We start from the raw sequence: 20,892 nt of genomic DNA, 5'->3' as shown, positions 1-20,892 counted from the left end.
TCTTTAAAGATTAGATGTATTTAAAAGATCTGCTGTATTCAGTCAGAAGTTATTGGGCTAGATGTAGGGATCCTTGGGTAAAATTCTGTAACGTGTGTTAGGCACCAGATCAGAGTAAATGACCAATAATGGTCATGGTCCCTTTTCACCTTAAAATGTGTGAATCTTTGAATAGGCATCACTGTGTAGGTTTTTTTGTTTGGCAAAGTGCTGATGACTTAAAAAAAACAAAGAGAATTGGTCTCCCTGGGGCAGTCTTAAAACAACAGTTATATCTGTAGGCTAAAGGTGTGTTAGATAGCTTTTCTGAAGTGAAGCTATGCATGTTAGTTGTCAGATTTTGAAGACTTTTTGTCAGTAATGATGGGAAATATCAATGATAAATATGGTTCTGTTTAGGACTAAGGAAATATATAAAGTCTGTAAATTATTTTCTCTGATGCCAAACCAGTTGAGAAGCAACAAAATCTGACAAGAGGCCAGAGTCCGGAGGAATGATTGTTGTTTGCATCTATTATTAGAGAGGGCTTATTTTGCACCTGAGAAAATTCAGCATTTAAATTGAGTTTGCCTTCATATTCAGATTGTTGGTTAGGCGAGTATTTTTGGAAAAGAATGTAATGAATAGGCCAGATGATTAATGCCTGTGCTGCAAGAAGCCACAGACATGTTCCTTTATAAAATGCTCTAGAAAATATTTGATTCTTTCTTTTGTCCACGATACTGCTTGATACAAGTAAAGGTATAAACAGTTACCTGGGTCACATCTCCTCATCTTACCTTGATTTTATGTCTTTCCAGCAGATTGCCAAATTGAGGCAGCAACTCCAACGCAGCAAACAGAGTAGTCGTCACAGTAAAGAAAAAGAACGTCAGTCACCGCTCCATGGCAACCACATAGCAATCAGTCAGACTCAGGTAAGCAGTTCACTGTTAGTATCAGCAATCTTTTTGGTTTTTTAATTAACAGAATTAAGTGAATAGCCTTCTGTTTCTTTCCACTTCTCCTTTGATTCCCTTCCTGTGTTTAAAGTCATGTTGAAATGCTTAACACAAATTGATGTCATGGGCGCTACTTGGGATTTTATCCTAAAGTCACAATCAGATAATACAAAAGAGAACTGTGCCAAGAAAGCAACTTATGCCTCCTGTAAATGTTGAAGGATACCCTTTAAAAACTCTTCTCAAAAATACCCGTGCAGTCAGACATAGCATCAGCAAAAGGCTTCAGTGGTTGAGCTGGGACTACTTGTTATCTCCTTATGTCTATGTCTACCACTGCCAGTTGACATCCTGGGAACACTGGCTGTCTCTCACTTTCAAGGAATGCCACTGCCACCAGGGCAGCAGCTGGATTCTGGGAGGGCAAGCTGGTCTTACCTACCTTTGTCTTTCGCTTCATTGGATCATTCACTGAGATGTTCGGGATCTCTGGGTCCAGTGGCAGGCTACTTCCACATACCTCCATAATTTGAGGATATTAAAAGATCCCCAGAAACTTACTCATCACCATGGCCAGCTGCAACATTAGCAAGGACATATCTTCACAGAAACAGAGAAGGTTAAGGGGTGACTTGATCACAGTTTGTAAATAGCTTTATGTGGAACAAAATTTTGATAATAGAGTTTTCATTCTATCAGATGAAGGTGTAACAAGATTCAGAGACTGGAAGGTGAAGCTACACAAATTCAGACTAGGAAATAAGGCAGAGGGTTTTTTTAACAGTATGGATAGTTAACCATTGGAACAGCTTACCAAGGGTTGTGGTGGATTCTCCATCACTGGCAATTTTTAAATTTAGATTGGATGTTTTTCTACAAGTTGCATTCTAGTGAAAACAAGAATTAATTCAGGGACATTCTATAGCCTGTGTTATGCAGGTGGTCAGATTAGATGATCACAGTAGTTCTTCTGGCTTTATAGTTAGAGCCCTGTGCAAATCACAATTTTTATTTTTAGAAAATTCGCTACAGTGTAAATGATAAAGTATTTGATTTCACGGAGATTGTAGGAAATGAATTTTACAACTAAATTTAGTCAATTTGAAGGATGGAATGACCTTTAGAAGTAATATTAGTGAGTTTAAAAGATGGAATGAAACTGACTAACATTACTTATAAAGTAACACTACTAGCTGCATTTGTTCTCACCACTACTAAGTGCCCCTTTCCAATCCTCCTATCCTCTTTACCATTGCTCCATCTCTTCTCCCCTTCCTCCCTTTGCACTTCTATATTCCTTAGACAAGCATCTAAATTCCGCTCACCCCATAAAAAATAAGCACAGGCAGCTTCAGTTTTTCAGTGTAAAAAATTCTTTTTTTCTTTGTGTTAATCCCATCAAATGGGGTCTGCTATACAAGTTGTCTCCCTCCCAAGTGCTGTGCTCAGTGCCATATTCTCTATCACACCACATACTAACATGTCTTCCTTTCTAACATCTCACCACTTCTTGGGCAACCTCTCTCTTTTTCCTTCTGTCTTGATCTTACCACATAGTAGTTAGGACAGCGCTTTACATAACCAAATCATCCGAGCCTGTACTCCCTCATTTTATTTTCATTCATAAATGTTACATTGAGCATGTACCAGTTGGTTATATTATTTGTTGAATAGTATGAATGTCACATTGCTCTAAAGTATCGGGGTAGTCGTGTGAGTCTGTATCCACAAAAACAACAAGACATGCATCTGAAGAAGTGGGTTTTTTACCCACTAAAGCTTATGCCCAAATAAATCTGTTAGTCTTTAAGGTGCCACATTGCTCTAATGTACTCATTCTTTACATGGTCTTTCTTGCTTACAGCAGTCATCCATCTCAACATTTGCATTTTTGGGTAACAAATCATTTGTTCATGTTTCTTCTTTGTTGTCCAATACTCAGCATTATACATTATAAAACAGCAGTTTGTCCAGTTTTAGACTTTCCCTTTTAATCTTATTGGTATCTTCCTATCACATACTAAACCACTTTTCTCTCTCCATTTGAGGTAGGCATTTATTAATCCAGCTCTAATTTTGTCCTTCATTTCCCCAGATTCTGGAACCCACATACTTGAAACTGTGTTATGCTCAAATAAATTTGTTAGTCTCTAAAGTGCCACAAGTCCTCCTTTTCTTTTTGCGAATACAGACTGACATGGCTGCTACTCTGAAAACTATATACTCTTTTTCCTCTCCTTATTTTGAGCACGTCTCTCCAACCCATCTCTCTATTTATCAGGTTTTATCAGTGTACAAAATAACAATTTAAAAAAAAGTCAATTGATAGTCAAGTTCTTGCTTGGACTAGAAATATATGTATTTTTTGTCGTCCCCTTCCTCCTTCCCACTGTTTGTGTTCTCACTTGTTATGGTATGTCCAGATTTCACTTGACAAGGTGGATGAGCTAACATCTTTTATTGGACCAACTGCTGTTGATGAATGAGACAAGCTTTTGAGCTTACACAACTTTTCTTCAGGTCTGGGTTCGGTGTAAACTCGAAAACGTGTCTCTTTCACAACAGAAATTGGTCCAATAAAAGATATTACTTCACCCTCCTTGTCTCTAATATCCTTGAACCAACATGGCTTCAACGTCGCTGCAAACAAATTTAGGCTGGAAGCTTTTTGGGAATAGGGACTATTTCTTTCTTGTCTGTAAAATGCCGTACACAATTATGGCGTTGTATAAATAAAAGTTTCTCTTTCCTTGTTCCTTAACACTTGTGAAATGTACATGGAAACAAGAACTTGGTTCTTTAGTATATCTGTTCTTTAGGGTGTCTCAAGAAATCATAAGTGTAAGTTTAATATGTCATTTTCAAAGCAATCAATAGTGACGGCACAAACAGTCATTAATGTGAAGAACATAAAGCAAAAACAAATGAACTTCTAAACAGCATTTTCAATGCTCACGTTCTTAGTGTTGCCAAAATAAACTGGAGATTGGTGGGAAAACAAACTAAAGAAATACAGAAATACAAGCATAATTCTGAATTATTTAAAAAAAAACCCCAAACAAAATCTCAAATGCAACTTTAATCTTACAATTATAAATTAATGTTTCCATAGCCAAACTAAGTCTGCTGTCTTGTCTGCCTGAATTGCAAGTCGTCTTTGAGATATGTAGTAATAAAGAGCTACATGCTGAGAGCATAGAAAAGGATGCAGTAAAAGCATAAAACAGTACACGGTGCAATTTAGTCTTACTGTAGAAGACTAAGTTTGTTCCTGTTTATTATATTATTTGCTGGATACTGTGAATGTCACGTTGCTCAGTATTCACTGATCATGTAATGAAAGACCCTAATGTTATGGTAACATTAATTTCCAGCCTTTAAATCAAGAAGTTAGTATGCCTTTCCTCAAAACCATACCTGTGTTTATTTGAATGCCTGATCTTGAAATGACTACGCAGATTCTCTTCTGATTTTGAGGCAAAAGCAATATCTGGAACAAACATGGAAAAGGATGTAGTTCTGAAAATAAAAGTTTAGAATGAAAGTTTCATTTTACCTTTGCTATAAACCAGTCAAAAAAGAAAAAAAAACTGCATAAAGAGAACGTTAACGTTGCACGGCTAGACACTCAAATGTCAGGAAATGCCAGAGTTAAACATGAACATGCATTTGTGCCAGTATGCAAAATATACCAGCAGTGTCTATAGAGTAAGCATGTACAGGATATGGGGAAATTACAAAGTGGTCTGACTGGATTTGTTGTTTTTCTTTACATTTTTCTTTTTACTTCTTTTATCTATCTGAAGGCTTTGTTTGTGAGAGGTTTTTCTCCCTTTGCATTCTGCATGCCACACCTTTGCATTCCCTAGAAATTACACAGGCCAAATATTGAAAAGCACTGCAGCAAAATATTTCATATAAAATTCTGTTCACTTTACAAGAAAAAGTAGTGTGAGTGGCATTACATTTTATGTAATCTTTTTAATTTCTGTCTTCCTAGTTTCTTAGTGGTAAGTATGTTTTTTAATATTAAATTCACAAACTAAAGATGAAAATGAGCTCCTCTAGATTTTAAAATTAGTACATGATTTTTTAATTCGCTGTTTATAGATTTTTAAAATATAATGACCTCACTAATACTGAGCTAATGTTTCATCTTATGAAACTCTCCAATTTTAAAGCCTACATAATATTTTATCTGATTGACCTTGTAGGCGTCTATCTCAAGATCAGTCCCTATGCCACTGTCAAATATTTCAGTGCCAAAATCAACTGTTTCACGTGTGCCGTGCAATGTAGAAGGAATAAGCCCTGAATTAGAAAAAGTATTCATTAAAGAAACCAGTGGAAAAGAAGAAGTATCCAAGGTAAGGTTTAAGTTTTGGGGGTAATTTTACATTTTTAATGGTCAGAATTTAGTAACATGTTGTGAGAACCTTCTAAATGACTAATAAAGGGAATAAGGGAAGAAAGAGGGAATAATAAAGGGAAGAAGGAGGATCCTGGGAACTACAGGCCAGTCAGCCTCACCTCAGTCCCCAGAAAAATCATGGAGCAGGTCCTCAAAGAATCAATCCTGAAGCACTTACATGAAAGGAAAGTGATCAGGAACAGTCAGCATGGATTCACCAAGGGAAGGTCATGCCTGACTAATCTAATCGCCTTCTATGATGATACTGGTTCTGTGGATGAAGGGAAAGCAGTGGATGTATTGTTTCTTGACTTTAGCAAAGCTTTTGACACTGTCTGCTACAGTATTCTTGTCAGCAAGGTAAAGAAGTATGGGCTGGATGAATGCACTGTAAGGTGGGTAGAAAGTTGGCTAGATTTTCGGGCTCAACGGGTAGTGATCAATGGCTCGATGTCTAGTTGGCAGCCGGTGTCAAGTGGAGTGCCCCAGGGGTCGGTCCTGGGGCCGGTTTTGTTCAGTATCTTCATAAGTGATCTGGAGGATGGTGTGGATTGCACACTCAGCAAATTTGTGGATGATACTAAACTAGGAGGAGTGGTAGATACGCTGGAGGGCAGGGATAGGATACAGAGGGACCTAGACAAATTGGAGGATTGGGCCAAAAGAAATCTGATGAGGTTCAGTAAGGATAAGTGCAGGGTCCTGCACTTAGGACGGAAGAACCCAATGCACAGCTACAGACTAGGGACCGAATGGCTAGGCAGCAGTTCTGCGGAAAAGGACCTAGGGGTGACAGTGGACGAGAAGCTGGATATGAGTCAGCAGTGTGCCCTTGTTGCCAAGAAGGCCAATGGCATTTTGGGATGTGTAAGTAGGGGCATAGCGAGCAGATCGAGGGACGTGATCGTTCCCCTCTATTCGACATTGGTGAGGCCTCATCTGGAGTACTGTGTCCAGTTTTGGGCCCCACACTACAAGAAGGATGTGGATAAATTGGAGAGAGTCCAGCAAAGGGCAACAAAAATGATTAGGGGTCTAGAACACATGACTTATGAGGAGAGGCTGAGGTTTGTTTAGTCTGCAGAAGAGAAGAATGAGGGGGGATTTGATAGCTGCTTTCAACTACCTGAGAGGTGGTTCCAGAGAGGATGGTTCTAGACTATTCTCAGTGGTAGAAGAGGACAGGACAAGGAGTAATGGTCTCAAGTTGCAGTGGGGGAGGTTTAGGTTGGATATTAGGAAAAACTTTTTCACTAGGAGGGTGGTGAAACACTGGAATGCGTTGCCTAGGGAGGTGGTGGAATCTCCTTCCTTAGAAGTTTTTAAGGTCAGGCTTGACAAAGCCCTGGCTGGGATGATTTAATTGGGGATTGGTCCTGCTTTGAGCAGGGGGTTGGACTAAATGACCTCCTGAGGTCCCTTCCAACCCTGATATTCTATGATTCTATGACTGAAGCAATGTAGCTTTACGTCTAGGCTTGGCTTGAAAATTTTCTGTTAACTTTTTCTATGGAAAAATTGAGGTTTTGGCTAAGTAGTTTTTTTTTGTGAAAAATATCTGCTTTCCACAGAAAACTTCAGTTTAATCAAAAATCCAAATATTTCAGCTGAAACCTACATATTTGCATTTCACGCTACTGTGGTACTTCATGAGAGTTGTAGTTCAATTGTAATTCAATTTATGTCCTCATTCTCCTTTGGGGGCCTGGCTCCTGAACTGGACTTCATCTCCTTGGTGTTTCTCCTGTCCTCACCAAGAGGGGAGACTGTGTGGTGGACCATGAGAGATGTAGACCAGCTAGAGATACTGCTTATAGAAGAGAATAGGAGTAAACTACAAATACAAGGGGCGTACCGCAGCAGCATTTCAGAATTGAATTATTTCTGTTGAAGAAAAAATATTTCAGTTTTGGTTCTCCGGGGGAGAAAAATATTTTCTGACTGGCTCTAGTCATGACAAAACTTAGTATAGTAAAAGCTTGTGTTATCTGGCACATTACCAACCTGAAAGCTATAGAAACTGGCATTTCAGGGTGCCAGATCTGTGCGGCACTCACCTTGGGCGGCTCCCCGCAATCGACGACATGTCCCTGCTACTCCTAGGCAAAGGAACAGCCATGGGAGCTCCGTGTGCTCCACCCGCCCCACCCCAAGTGCTGGCCCCACAGCTCCCATTGGCCGGGAACCGCGCCTGTGGGCAGAGGCAGCACCCAGAGGTACATAGCCATGTCTCTGCATAGGAGCAGCAGGGACATGTTGCCGCTTTCAGGGAGCTGCCTGAGGTGAGTGCTGCCCGGATTCGGCACCACGAAACCCCTCCCACAACCCAGCCCCCTGCCCTGAGGCCCCTATTGCACCCAAACTCCTCCCAGAGCCTGCACCCTTTCCAGCACCCCAACTCCCAGCCCTGAGCCCCCTCCTGCACCCAAACTCCATCCCTCTTAGTTAACTGGAATTTTTGACTTACCAGCACCCCTCATTCACCCAACATGCCAGAGAACAAAGCTTTTATCTGGTTTTGCAAAAGGTCATACAGTAGCTTTACGTACATGAGTTTTGAGCTGCCAAAACCTGGTATTTATGGTACTTCGTTATGGGTATAAACACAAAATAGTTCAGTAACTCCTCGCTTAACGTTCCTGAAAAATGCGACTTTATGTGAAACGATGTTAAGTGAATCCAGTTTCCCCATAAGAATTAACGTAAATAGGCAGGGTTAGGTTCCAGGGAAATTTTTTTCACCAGACAAGACTATATTTTATGTACGCACAAAGTATAGGTTTTAGACCAATACTTTGACTGTACACAGCAATGATGATTGTAAAGCTTGGTTGATGTGGTGAAGTCAGAGGGTGGAAGAGGGTGGGATATTTTCTAGGGAATGCCTTGCTGCTAAATGATGAACTAGAACAACTGAGCCCTCAAGGGTTAACACATTGTTGTTAATGTAGTCTTACACTCTTCAGGCAGCACAAATGGAGGGAGGGGAGACAGCAAGGCAGACAGACACACACACTCTCTCTGTGTGAGAGAGAGAGATGCACATTGCCCCTTTAAGTATGCTGACTCCCCTCTAAGTATATTGCCTTTTTAAGTAGATCAGCAAATTGAGACAGCCCCTGCTGCCAGCATGCTCCCTCTGTCCTGAGCCCTGTCTTGTCCCCCCTCCCTGGTCTATGGAAATGGGGTAAGCGAGTGGCAGGAGCAGGGGGGGAATGGGACACCCTGACATTAGCCCTCCTCTCTCCTTCCCCTCCCCCCCCCCCACACACACACCAAGCAGGAGGCTCCCGGGAGCAGCTCCAAGGCAGAGGGCAGGAGCAGCGCATGGCAGTGAGGGGAAGGACAGCTGAACTGCCAGTTGATAACCTGCTGGGCAGCTGCCGCACAAGGAACTTAGGATCCATCCTGATTCCAAGCCCTCACTAGCTAGCTCCAATGGGCTGCTCTTTCTGCAAACAGTGGACAAAGCAGGAGGCTGCCAAACAACATTATAAGGGAGCATTGCGCAACTTCAAACAAGAATGTTCCCTAATTGATCAGCAGCGTAACAACGAAACAACGTTAACCGGGATGACTTTAAGTGAGGAGTTACTGTCAAGCAATCCTGCCTTCTCCAGAGGGTTATTCAAGGCTGTGCATATATTTTGCATTAAATCTGGTCTTCCAAGGCTCACGTTTTCTATTTAGAAGTGGTCAATATTTTGACAGCGTTAAAAAAAATAGCAAAAATAATACACATATTGTCTTAGTGTTATCTCCTAGAGTGTATATTACTGTGCCACTGCTGATGTCACTCTGGTTAGAGTTATGATCTGTTAAAGTTAGAGGTCATTAATGTATTTATCAGACAAATTGATTTTCTTGGATTCTAACATCTTATTACTGTACATGTTGGGCTCTACACTGTAAGTTGCTTGAATATTCTGCCTCTGATCCGGCAAAGCAGTTAAGCAGATAAATGTTTGCTCAGTTGGGGACAGAGAACTCAGCAGTGACCCTCTCTTCCAAAGGCCTTGCCAGATCTAGGGTTTCTTTTTGTGTCCCAAGAATCATAAGTTAGAAATATGACCTATTAGGTCTAGTACAGCCTTTTGCCAGTGGAGATTTGATTAGTATTGCACAAGACACTTTCTTCTGCTTTGTAAAGTCTAATTTAAAATGTCCCACGAGACAGAACCTCCATCACTTTCATGCAGATATTACTCCACAGCTTAATAGGTCTCTCTGTTGGGAAGTTTTTACTAATATAAATACGTAGTGTATATTTTCCTCTTCATTTTATCCCATTTCTTCTAGTTTTACCCTTTTATATAATCTTAACTCTTCTTCCTCTTCATTTATGGACTTCAAAGTAATCATTTAAAACAATAGCCTTGAGTGCCTTTGGGAGAAGTTGGTCTACTGGCTTATTATGCTATTTTAAGAACGTAGGTGGATAAATACTTCTACAATATTATCTTCACTCCACTCACTGTCCGGTATAGTTATCTAGTCAAGTAATGCATATTTAACTCTTAATATTTGCTTGTATGTCAATCCCTCCAGCTCCTAATACATTTTGTTGCTGTACTGTGAACCTCTTCCAATTTGTCAATATCTTTCTTGTAATGAAGGTACTAAAACCAAACAAAATATTGTAAGTGCAGTTGCACCAGAGCCATATTTAGGGTGATTATTATTTTCTTGCTCCACAGCATCTGTATTTGCTGCTCAGAATTGCATTGTTCCTTTTGTCTGCAATAATGCATTGCAAATTCATGTCCACGTGGTTGTCCGTTATCATTCCTAAGTTTATATGAGCATTACTGCCTTCAAGAATTCTCTCTTCTGTTGAATAACTATATTTTGGATTCTTTTCCCTTAAATGTTATAAAATGCATTTTATTTTTGGCAGTTGCAGATTTTTTGAGTCCCCTTGTATTATTTTTATCATTTTTCCCCATCTGCTCCCAATTTATCTGTGAATTTTGTCAACAAGCTCTTTATTCTGTTTTTTTAGATCATTAATGAACTTTAAATAAGACTGGGTACAGTGTAGGACCAAATTAAGCCCTGGGGTACATGAATGCAGCTGCATTAACTTCAGCTGAATTACCCTTACATCAGAACTGAAATTTAATCCACAGATTCAGCTGGTAATCTATTAAACTTCTTCCCAAATTTTATACTTTAACATTTATCATAATATTCTATTTACAGTCTTGCAGAAAGCTTTTTCAATCCACATAAATCTTCACATGAATCAGTCTGAATTAATTAAAACTTGTGTTTGCAGGACATGCTTTACTATTTACTTTGCTTTACTATATTTAACAAATATAGTGTTTCCTGCTTTCCTTTTGCTAACTTAATTTTGTAAGCATATTTTTTAAAAATCAACAGTTATGTTAGTTTGCAAGATATATTCTGCTTCACCACATGCTGCTTATTGCTCTTGAGTCTCTAAAAGCTAGAAATATTTTTTTCTTATTTATTCCACTTTTTTTTTGCTAGGGATAGAAGTTAGACGTAAAGGATAGTAATTGCTAGAATATTCTCACTATGTATTTATACTTCTCAAAAATAATTGTTAAAGGCACAGTAACTTTATTAGCTAATTCCCTTACTGTTCTAGTTGAATATAGTTTGGATGGCTAACTTGTATATTTTCAGATATTCTCTTTCCTTCTGTTTAGTAATGTGTATATTTTAAAGATCTTCCTCTTTGCTTAAATATCCTTACTCTTCCTTTTTTCTTGTTAAAAACAGTTAAATATTAGCCATTTCTGAGTCCTTGTTAATATTATCCCATCCTTATTTATTAATGCACTTAATTTCTTTCTACCACTGCTTCCTTTCTGAATGCACATATGAAAGCCCTCTATATTCCTCTTAGCTGCTGTTGGTTCTCTTCCCCCGCCCCCTTTTGGCTAACACTAACCCATTCTCCTTTTTGCTGTCTATTTTGCCAGCAAGCTTTAGTTGTTTTTCTTCTTTCGTTGCTCTCCCTTTCCATTTATAGTATGAACTATGATCAGTTTCCTCCTGCAGCCATGTGTATGGATTTGGAGTCTGGATTTTGTCCTCTTAGTCTGCAGTAGATCTACAATACAGTGTGTTTGTGGTGGCCGGAGTGGAGTACTGAATTTTATTTAGATGGAAAGCATGATCAACCTCTCATGTTTGATGTATGGAAAATCAGAGGTGTCCAGTTGCAGGGCATTTTTCTACTTGTTCAACCAATAGACAAATGCCAGTAGCTGGACATTGTTTTTCTGTACACTAAGTATAAATGAACATACCTGATCCAAAACCTTTATATAAAGTTTTTTAAATTAGAACATTTTAGTTGTATAAAGATGTGACACTATATTTTTTTAAAAAAAAAAAGCCATCCTAGAAAAGATTAGCCTTTTTAAATGTTCACTTTAACCATGTATTTTGTTTAATTCCTAATACTTGTGGAACAAGAGAGTAAACTAGTTTGTGTGTCCCTCTGTCCAAAGATTCAATCCTGTATTAAGATATGACTGTTTTCTAATCTCCATAAGTGTGAAAGATCCTTGCAGTATCCCTTCATCTCCTGTTTGAATATCCACTGGTTTCATTTATTCTTATTCCAAGGCATTCTTGGAATGCACTGTAGAGTTTTGCTTTCACTGGTCTTGACTATGTCTGCTTCTACTACAATGTTGGTCTGCTTCACTGCTATTATAAAGGGCAAAGACAATTTGTATCTTATCTCTCTTTTTTATGTTCCAGCCTGGATGGTGGTTTTAAATAGAAAAAGTTCTAACTTTGAGACTGAAATATTTATTTCCGAAACAGCTGTAAGATATGTGGAAACTAGATCTCTTGTGCCTATTATAGGTACACTGTATCTCAGTAACATTACTAATGCTCAGAATATAGGTGGTTTCCGTCTGCCATTGAGGCCTGGTATGCACTGCGCCTCTTGTTCCGGTGGAGTACAGGAGTTGACGGGAGAGCGCTCAGCGGTCAATTTATCACGTCTAGACTAGATGCGATAAATCGACCCCCGCTGGATCCATCGCTACCCGTCAATCCTGCGGGTTATGTAGACAAGCCCTGAGTGTAGTTTATTGGTGAATTTTAATGGAGTACCTTGAGAAGGGTATGCTGCTGTCAGATTGGCCATGTCTTTATCTCTGCTTAAGGGACTTTTTGCAAGAAAGAGAGGGAGACAAATAGCTGTCAATGTCATGCCATTTTCTGGGCTCAGTTAGCATTCTGTCAATATACAAAAGACTAACACACATGACTTGATTCTCTTACCAAAAGCACTCACAATACAGAAAAATTCATTTAATTTTCCATGAATTTATCATTATAAGAAGTTAAAGCAGCTGTTGTGAATTAATTACTTCATTTCTTCAGTTTAAAATTGTGAAGACCTCAATTTTTAACATACTCCATAAACTGTAGATATGGCTCATGGAAAGTAATTTTGAAATATTGATTTAAGTTGTTAAAAGCCATTCAGGGTCTTTAAAATATTTTGATTTTTATTTGCTGGAATTTAAAAACTGCACAAGAAACAACATTAAAGTGAAAGTTCACAGTTAGTATTTTTACAGGTTTTTTTAAATTGCATTCCTCAGTACAGTAAAGAGGCTTGGATTTTATATGAAGGGGAAGTAGAATTCTGCAGAAGAAAAGTAGTCTCTGAAATATCTATGGGAATTTTCTAAGTAGTGAACACCATTACATAAAACTTACATAGAATAGTGTCTGTCTAGAGAATGAAAACTTCTATTTTCCATAATCTTAGCTTCATGGCAAGGTGAAATATTTTGTATGTGATACACTTCTTGACTGTACAGTGGCATTTTTGCCCCTCAAAATTTAAATATTTAAAACTACTGACTTGTTAAAGGTTTCAGAGTAGCAGCCATGTTAGTCTGTATTAGCAAAAAGAAAAGGAGTACTTGTGGCACCAAAGAGACTAACCAATTTATTTGAGCATAAGCTTTCGTGAGCTACAGCTCACTGAATGCATCCGATGAAGTGAGCTGTAGCTCACGAAAGCTTATGCTCAAATAAATTTGGTTAGTCTCTAAGGTGCCACAAGTACTCCTTTTCTTTTTGGCTTATTAAAGCTGTTCCTGTTTGAGGTCTGATTTTTTTTTTTCCTTTTTACGTACTTAATCTTCTTTATAGTGAAATCTAATTCCTGATTAGTGATAAATATTCATTTTTAGAGGAGTAAAATGAAATTATATTTTCTCTATAATTCACAGAACAATTGATTACTGTTGCTAAATGAGCATCTATATTTGGTCTGATAACAATCATTACAAGGAAAATGTGTTCTGATTGGGCCCTGAAGGTGTTCGTTTCTTGTGTTCAGACATCATGCCATGGCATGCTGTGTTGGATGTTTACCAAGCACTTATTGTTGGTGAAAGCTTGACCATTTATGTTTAGAGTTTTCTTTCCTGAGAAGTAGTGTACCATATATATATATATAACACAGTTTCAGTTAACAGTCTAAATTTCATATGATTTGATGGCAGCTTTCTTTTTTCCATTCAAGATGGCATATGAAAAGAAAAGTGAAATTAAAGCTATGTAGTCATCATTTTTACCCATGTTATCAGTAGCTTTAGTAAGTTTTTACTGTGAAATATTTAGTCTATATAGTATTGCATACAAAAAATATGTTGAAAGAACATTATTAAGGTTATGAAGTGAAAGCATTCAGATGTTAGGACATGCTAGAATTAATGCTGTCAGAGCCACAGAGCTCCTGTGCGGTGCTAAGCAAGTCACTTGTTCAAAGTAAAAGTCCGCCGAATTTTTTAACAAGGGCAAAACAATGTATTTCCCCTAGCCTCATTCTCAGAAATGGCTGAACCGTTTTGTCTAAAATAAAATTTTAAAAAATCTTTCCTAGTCCTTGCCTAAATGAGACTAAAATTGGTATGTTTATTTATTGCTTTTATTTGTTCTCCCGCTCCTGTTTTTAAGTGCAATATAATTCAGATTTGTAGAGCCCTGCGCTGATACACAAATGTGTATCTGCATCCAATCCATGGTCCGCAAAAATTATCTGTGGATTTGAAGGGCTCTACACTGAGGGCCTGCCCGAGGCTCCGAGGCATATCCCCCCCCCCCCCCCCAGCCAGAGCCTGGTCAGAGAGAGATACATAAGCAGCTGTGGGGAGCCCGTGCGGAGTTGTGGACCCTCCCTGCCCTTGGCTGGGCGGGGAGCGGTGACACGGCCAGGGGCTGCTCTCAGTCCCTCTCCCCACACTGCAGGCAGGTGGAGGGTCCACCACGGCTCCTCGGCTGGGCGCCACACCGCTCTGGGAGCGGGGAGACCTTTGGAGCTGCCTGTGGGCTACTCAGGTCTGCCTACCCTGGGCAGGGGGCCTGAGCATCCCCCTATCAAATGTCACAGCTTTCCAGCCCCCCCACCCAGTATCCCTTTCCACCCAGGGCAGGTGGAGAGACCCAGCGTCCCCACAGTTGCCAGCACTGCTCTCCTGGACCCGGCTCTGGCAGAGGGGTGGCTCTGAGCTGCAACCTGGCCACAGTAAGAGCTAGGCAGGCAGCTGTGCTGTGGCAGACCCTCCAACTGCCCTGGGCAGGGAGCCCGAGCAGCCCCCGGCCCATGTCCTGCCCTCCAACCCCTCCACCCACCTAGTATCCCTGCTCCCCAGCCCCTCTGCCCAGGGAAGGTGGAGAGACCCAGACTCTTCACAGCTGCCTCCGCAGCTCTCCCTGACCCAGCTCTGGCTGGGGGCGAGGAGTGTGTGGATCCTCCACCTGCTCTGGGTGTGGGGCCCAAGCAGCCCCCTCCCCCCCCCCACACAGTGTCCCTGTCCCCTCCAACCCCCCCTCCCCCCCTCCCGCCCCGCAGATATAAAGTGGATACCTGTAGCTTTGCAGGGCTCTACAGATTTGACAGGGGATGTTGCGAGAACACTGTTCTCAAAGACAAAACTATATACCCAGGCAGGAAAAGAATAGCAAATAGGTGGAGTACACCAACCTGGTTTGTCACTATCACCAAAAGGGGTGTGGGCAGGAGAGGCTTAAACAGTGGACCAGAGAATGGTACGCCATAGTTGAAAAAATTGTATATTTTTTTAAACTAGGCATGTAACATACTATTATATTTTCATCTTTCATTGTACTCTCACCAAAACTAGCTACACCAAAGCATAAAATTCTATCAATTGGAGATCTTTGTTAAGGCGATTTTTTTTCTTTTTGTAACAATAGTAACTTATTGGAAATTATACTAGTGTAGTTATCTCTGTTAAACAAAACTGAGAAGTTAAGCTAGGGGTGGCCAACCTGTGGCTCCAGAGCCACATGCGGCTCCTTGCATAGGCACCAACTCCGGGACTGGAGCTACAGGCACCAACTTTCCAAAGTGCCGGGGAAGGGGGTGGGGGGGAAATGTGTGCTCACGGCCCTGCCCCTGCTTCACCCCTTCTCCCAAGGCCCCTGCTCCTTCCTGCCCCCTTCTCTGAGCCTGCCACGCCCTCGCTCCTCCCCCTCCCCCAAGAGCCTCCTGCATGCCACAGGAGGCATGGGGAATGAGGGGGAGGCGCTGATCAGCAGGGCTGCTGGCAGGCCCGGGGGGTCGGCGGGGGGGAGCTGATGGGGGGCTGCTGATGTATTACTGTGGTTCTTTGGCAATGTACATGGGTAAATTCTGGCTCCTTCTCAGGCACAGGTTGGCCACCCCTAAGTTAAGCAGTTATTTAACATTTTGTATTGTTACTTTTAAAAATACCTTTGTATTTATTTAAGCAGAATAAATCTTAGCACTCTAGAATAAACTGAAATGCATCCAGTCCTGAAACTTGTATGAGAAATACAGTTGCAGCTGCAGTTGCCCTGCAGCAAAAGGGTTAATGTGTATTTTATGATTCTTTCCTTTTTAAATAACATGCTTGGTTTAGAACAGATCTTTGTAGTCAAGACCTGAGTCTTCAGTGGGAGCTTTGCAGGCTGAAGACTTTTAGAATCAGCCCTTCCTATATAATCTAAGCATTGTTTCTGTTGCAGCCTTTGGATATTCCTGATGGTCGAAGAGCACCCTTGCCTGCTCATTATCGTAGCAGTAGCACGCGTAGCATTGATACACAGACTCCCTCTGTCCAAGAGCGCAGCAGCAGCTGCAGCAGCCACTCACCATGTGTCTCTCCCTTTTGCCCTCCGGAATCTCAGGATGGGAGTCCTTGCTCAACAGAAGATTTGCTATATGACCGTGATAAAGGTGAGAGTTGAACCATCCATTTGAGCATACTGGGATAGCCTGTGGTGTCCTGCATTTACTACTACCTTCATTTTACTCATTACATCAATTTTTTTTATGTTTTGTTTAGTTGTTGTAGTGGGATTGCGGACGAGGATTCATCTTAAAATTGGTTTTGTTTGTGAACATATGTTTTCCCCTCTTGTTTGTGAAATTTCACAAACATCTTCCATATGTCAGAGGAGCACAGCAGAGTAAGAAGTACGTATGAAGGGTATAGCATGAAGAATGCAGAAAGCAACAAATATATGTTCCAAAAAAGTGTTTTATAAAGGAGTATGTAGAATCTATTCATCATGTGAGTGGGTTACTTGCTGATCAAAATGGTGAATCTGAATGTTTATGAACCTTGTTCAAAATATGATTTTGCATTTTTCTAACTTTATATTTGTAACTATCCAGTGGGATGCAACAGTTAATAGTGGGAACTTGCTGATGAATTTGTATTTGGCTGCATTGCATAACTGAACAGGATTTCTGAATGACTTCTTAGTTAAATTTTACATTAAAACCACTGTCAATATCTTTCACTTTTCTCTGTCAAGGTTTTAAATGGCAATGGAACTTGGTAGGGTTCCAGTATTTGAAAGAGTTAACAGATAAATGATGTAATACACAAAGATGTAAGTAGCAATACTGTATGCTGCAGTATCATTAGCCTTTGTACTAGTAGCAATACACATGTTGGAGAGAAAATGTCTTGTGTGAATGGGGAATCCCAGCATTCATAAACTTCATTTCCAGTACCTACAGAATGACAGAATAGTTTTTTAGTTTCAGTTAAAAATCTAATTTGTTTTGTGACTGGCCAGATTAATTTTCCTTTTATTATTCTTTTTGTTTTTTTTTGTTTCCAGGGTTATGCTTTTAGTAGTTTGTCTTTTGTTTCCAGATCACCTACTTCTAAAGATTGGAATTTTTTCTCAGAGAAGGAGTTGGCTCACTAAACAGGAGATCTGTTGCATATATGGTACCATTGTTTTGTCAATTTAAAATATTGCTGTAAACCTGAGTAAAAATTGTAAAATGCCCCTATTTTACTGACCAAAGACAGATCGTTTGATTGGGAATTTTAATTTTCTTTTTCTTTTTAGAGGTAGCCTGTTCTTGATGCATTATTTCAATAGCTATGAATTGTTTAGGAAAGTTGTCCAAAGTAATGTAATGTTACTCCTTTTCAGTCCGTTCTTGCTATAGGTTTAAAATAAAAAACAAAACTTATTTCAGTTAGCTGTAAGTAAGAATTGTTCTTCTTCGAGTGCTTGTTCACGTCCATTCCACATTAGGCGTGCACGTGTCACGTGCATGAGCGTCGGAAACTTTTTCCCTTAGAGGCTCCCAGTGGGGCCCCTGAGTATATATATGCCACTGCACCATGCATATATACCCCTGCCACCTGACCCCCTCCAGTTCCTTCTTACCATCCGTGGCAGCGTTGGAACAACCTCTCTCTCTTGGATGAGAGCAGTCCCTTAGCCTTTCTCATAGATAGCTGTTATCAGTTAGTTAGCATAACTTGGTTATGGACACTTAAGTGATTAGGTGCTTGGAGGCTTCCAGCACCCGCTGTGGGGCATGCCGCAGGCCCACGGGTTTAAGGCTTGTGCCACGTGCCGCAAGCCTATGCCAATTAGTGATCCCCACGGCTCGTGTCCCCATTGCCTGGGGGAAGAACATCAAACTGAGCGGTGTAAGATTTGCAAGGCGTTCAAGCCAAGAACAAAGAAAGAAAGAGACTTTCGTTTAAAGCAGTTGTTGATGGAAGCCGCATTGCAACCACTGGGCCTGGAGCGCCCGACGCCTACTCCGGCTTCCTCGGTGCATAGTGCCTCAGAGCCGTCGGGAGACCCGGCACTGGCTAAACACCGAAAGCCATCGGCCCCAGAGCACCAGACTAGGCCCGGGCACCGCTCGTCCTCCCTGGTGCAGCCCACAGCGCAGCCAAAAGGAAGGCACAGATATTCCCCGCGTCGGAGGCCGGCGCCTTCCAAGACCCCAAGCACTGATAAGAGTGGGAAGGTCGCTCTACCGGCGCTGGCACCAGTGGCTTCAGCACCGCAAGTCCCACCGAGCCCAGGCCTAAGTGAGCTCAGTGCGGACAATGGGCTTGAGGACTTAATGGATCAGCCCTCCACGCCTGGCACCTTTGAAGCGGCAAAGGACCTCATTGAACTGTCGGTGACAAGCCGCCTCCCATACAGGGAGAATCCTCTGGCACCCATGTCATGGGTGCCGTCAAGGGGTAAGCCGGCAGTGCTGTGCCATTCGAGGACACCGTCCCGGCATCGCTCCCGGAGTTGGTCCAGATAGAGCTCCGTGTCTGCAGACTCCCAGTTACCCGTGGCTCAGAAGGAAGTCGTGGTACAGGGAGTGGGTCGGCGCAGAAGGAAGTAACAGAAAAGGCACGACGCTCTCTGGCACCAATTAGAGACCGGCACCAGGAGGAGTCAAGACAGCCCTCTCCAGAGGACTCCCGCAGATGCCGATCCCAGTCCCGAGGGTGCCAGTCCTGGTCCTGGGGATATCAGTACCGGTCTTGCTCCCATTCCATTAGGAGCCGCTTGTTGACCTCCCGCCAGCACAGATCGTTGGCACTGCCGTGGCCTTCGCAGTCAGCATCACTGCAGTCCGGCACCGACTCCAGCCATAACAGTTACTCACACTGTGCTCCGGACAGCAAGGACCCTCAAACAGGGTGGAACCCCCAGTGGGGGCTGCCAGGTCATTGGCCTTTCTAGACTCATTGGGCCTATCAACGGCGCCAAGGGGCCCCATCCAGGGCGAGCTACTTGGTGCAGCAGTCCCCTTCCCCGCACCGATGGCACTGAAAGCTACAGTATCCAGGCCTCCAGCATCTCCCCAGGATAAACCGGAGAGACCAGCATCGAGGTCTCCTGCCTCAGCCCGAGCCGGAGGCCCTTCCCATGGAAGAAGGGGAGTGGGAGGACCAGCCAGAGGGGGGTGAGCAGCTGCTAACCTCCTCATCGTCCCCAGATGAGGCAGTGGCAGGAACAGTGGTGTCCAGCCCTCCACCCATTAGACCACAGAGTCCACCAGGAGCTACTACATGGGGTTGCCCAGTACTTGGGGTTGCAGGCCGAGGAGACAGTTGAGCAGGAGGACCCCATCTTGGACATTTTGAGCCCCGAAGGTCCATCTAGACTAGTGCTCCCGCTCATTAAGACCATCCAATCGAATTATAAGACTATATGGCAGACCCCTGCCTCCAGCGCTCCAAAGGTCAAAGGTGTGGAGTGCAAGTACTTTGCCCCGTCAAAGGGCTACGAATTCTTGTTCTGCCACCCAAGTCCGTGCTCCCTGGTGGTCTCTGTGGTGAACGAAAGGGAGCGCCATGCACAACAGGCCCCGGCACCTATGGCCAAGGAGGCAAAATGTCTGGACCTTTTTGTCAGAAAGGTGTACTTGTCAGGGGGCCTTCAGTTGAGGATCACTAACCAGCAGGCCATCCTCAACAGGCATAATTTTAACTCCTGGGCGGCGGTGGGGAAGCTTAAGGACAGCCTGCTGCAAGGTTCCCAACAGGAGTTTATGGCCCTGGTGGACGAGGGCAAGGCAGTCACTAAGACCTCTCTCCAGGCCTCCCTGGATTCAGCAGTTGCGGTGGCCAGAACAATTGTGTCAGGGGTGGTCATGAGGCTCGATGTGGCTGCAGGAGTCAGGCCTGCCGCCTGAGGTCTAGAGTATGCTTCAGGACCTCCCCTTTGAAGGGTCCAGGCTCTTTTCGGACCAGACAGACGCAAGGCTGCATAGCCTCAAGGACTTGAGGGCTACACATAAGTCACTGGGTATGCACGCCCCGGTGACGCAGAGGAAGCCCTTTAAGCCGCAGCTTCCCCCTCAGCGCCAGTACCAGCCTCGTCATAGGTATGAACCTTACCGTAGGCGAGGCAGGGATAACAGGCGACAGCGCAATAACAACAACAATAATGGGCCGGGTCAGAACCACGGTCAGCACAAATCCCAGCCAGGCACTAAGCCAGGCTTTTGAAGGTGTGCTTCAGGACTGCATACCAGACCAGTCACCGGATCTGTCCCCTTGTTTCCTGAACCGCCTGGCCCGTTTCTCCCGTGCATGGTCCAGCATTACATTGGGACCTTACATTGGGTCTTACACATGGTACGGAATGGGTACTCGCTGCAATTCTCTTCCTTCCTTCCTTCCCTCCCTCCCACCCCTCTTCCCCATCCCTCTTCAGGGACCCCTCTCATGAGCATCTCCTAGAGAACAAGGTTCGCTCGT

The 20,892-nt window shown here is 42.5% G+C and overlaps 1 protein-coding gene across 6 annotated transcripts in view; it reads left to right on the top strand.

Moving 5' to 3' along the window:
• GLCCI1 (glucocorticoid induced 1) overlaps nt 1-20,892 on the top strand; it is a 106,595-nt gene that overhangs the window by 69,742 nt on the left and 15,961 nt on the right. For 3 of the 6 annotated variants that reach the window (XM_077808048.1, XM_077808052.1, XM_077808051.1), the window contains exons 4-6: nt 802-918; nt 5,157-5,309; nt 16,382-16,592. In XM_077808048.1, the coding sequence (XP_077664174.1) occupies nt 802-918; nt 5,157-5,309; nt 16,382-16,592 (481 nt within the window). The remainder of the gene's footprint in view (nt 1-801; nt 919-5,156; nt 5,310-16,381; nt 16,593-20,892) is intronic. The other 3 variants (XM_077808049.1, XM_077808053.1, XM_077808050.1) reach the window with 2 other exon arrangements.

This window comes from Eretmochelys imbricata, chromosome 2 (assembly GCF_965152235.1).
Source record: "Eretmochelys imbricata isolate rEreImb1 chromosome 2, rEreImb1.hap1, whole genome shotgun sequence".
In the NCBI taxonomy this organism is placed as follows: Eukaryota; Metazoa; Chordata; order Testudines; family Cheloniidae; genus Eretmochelys; species Eretmochelys imbricata.
Note: the sequence above shows the minus strand (reverse complement) of the source record. Positions and strands in the feature narration are given on the sequence as shown.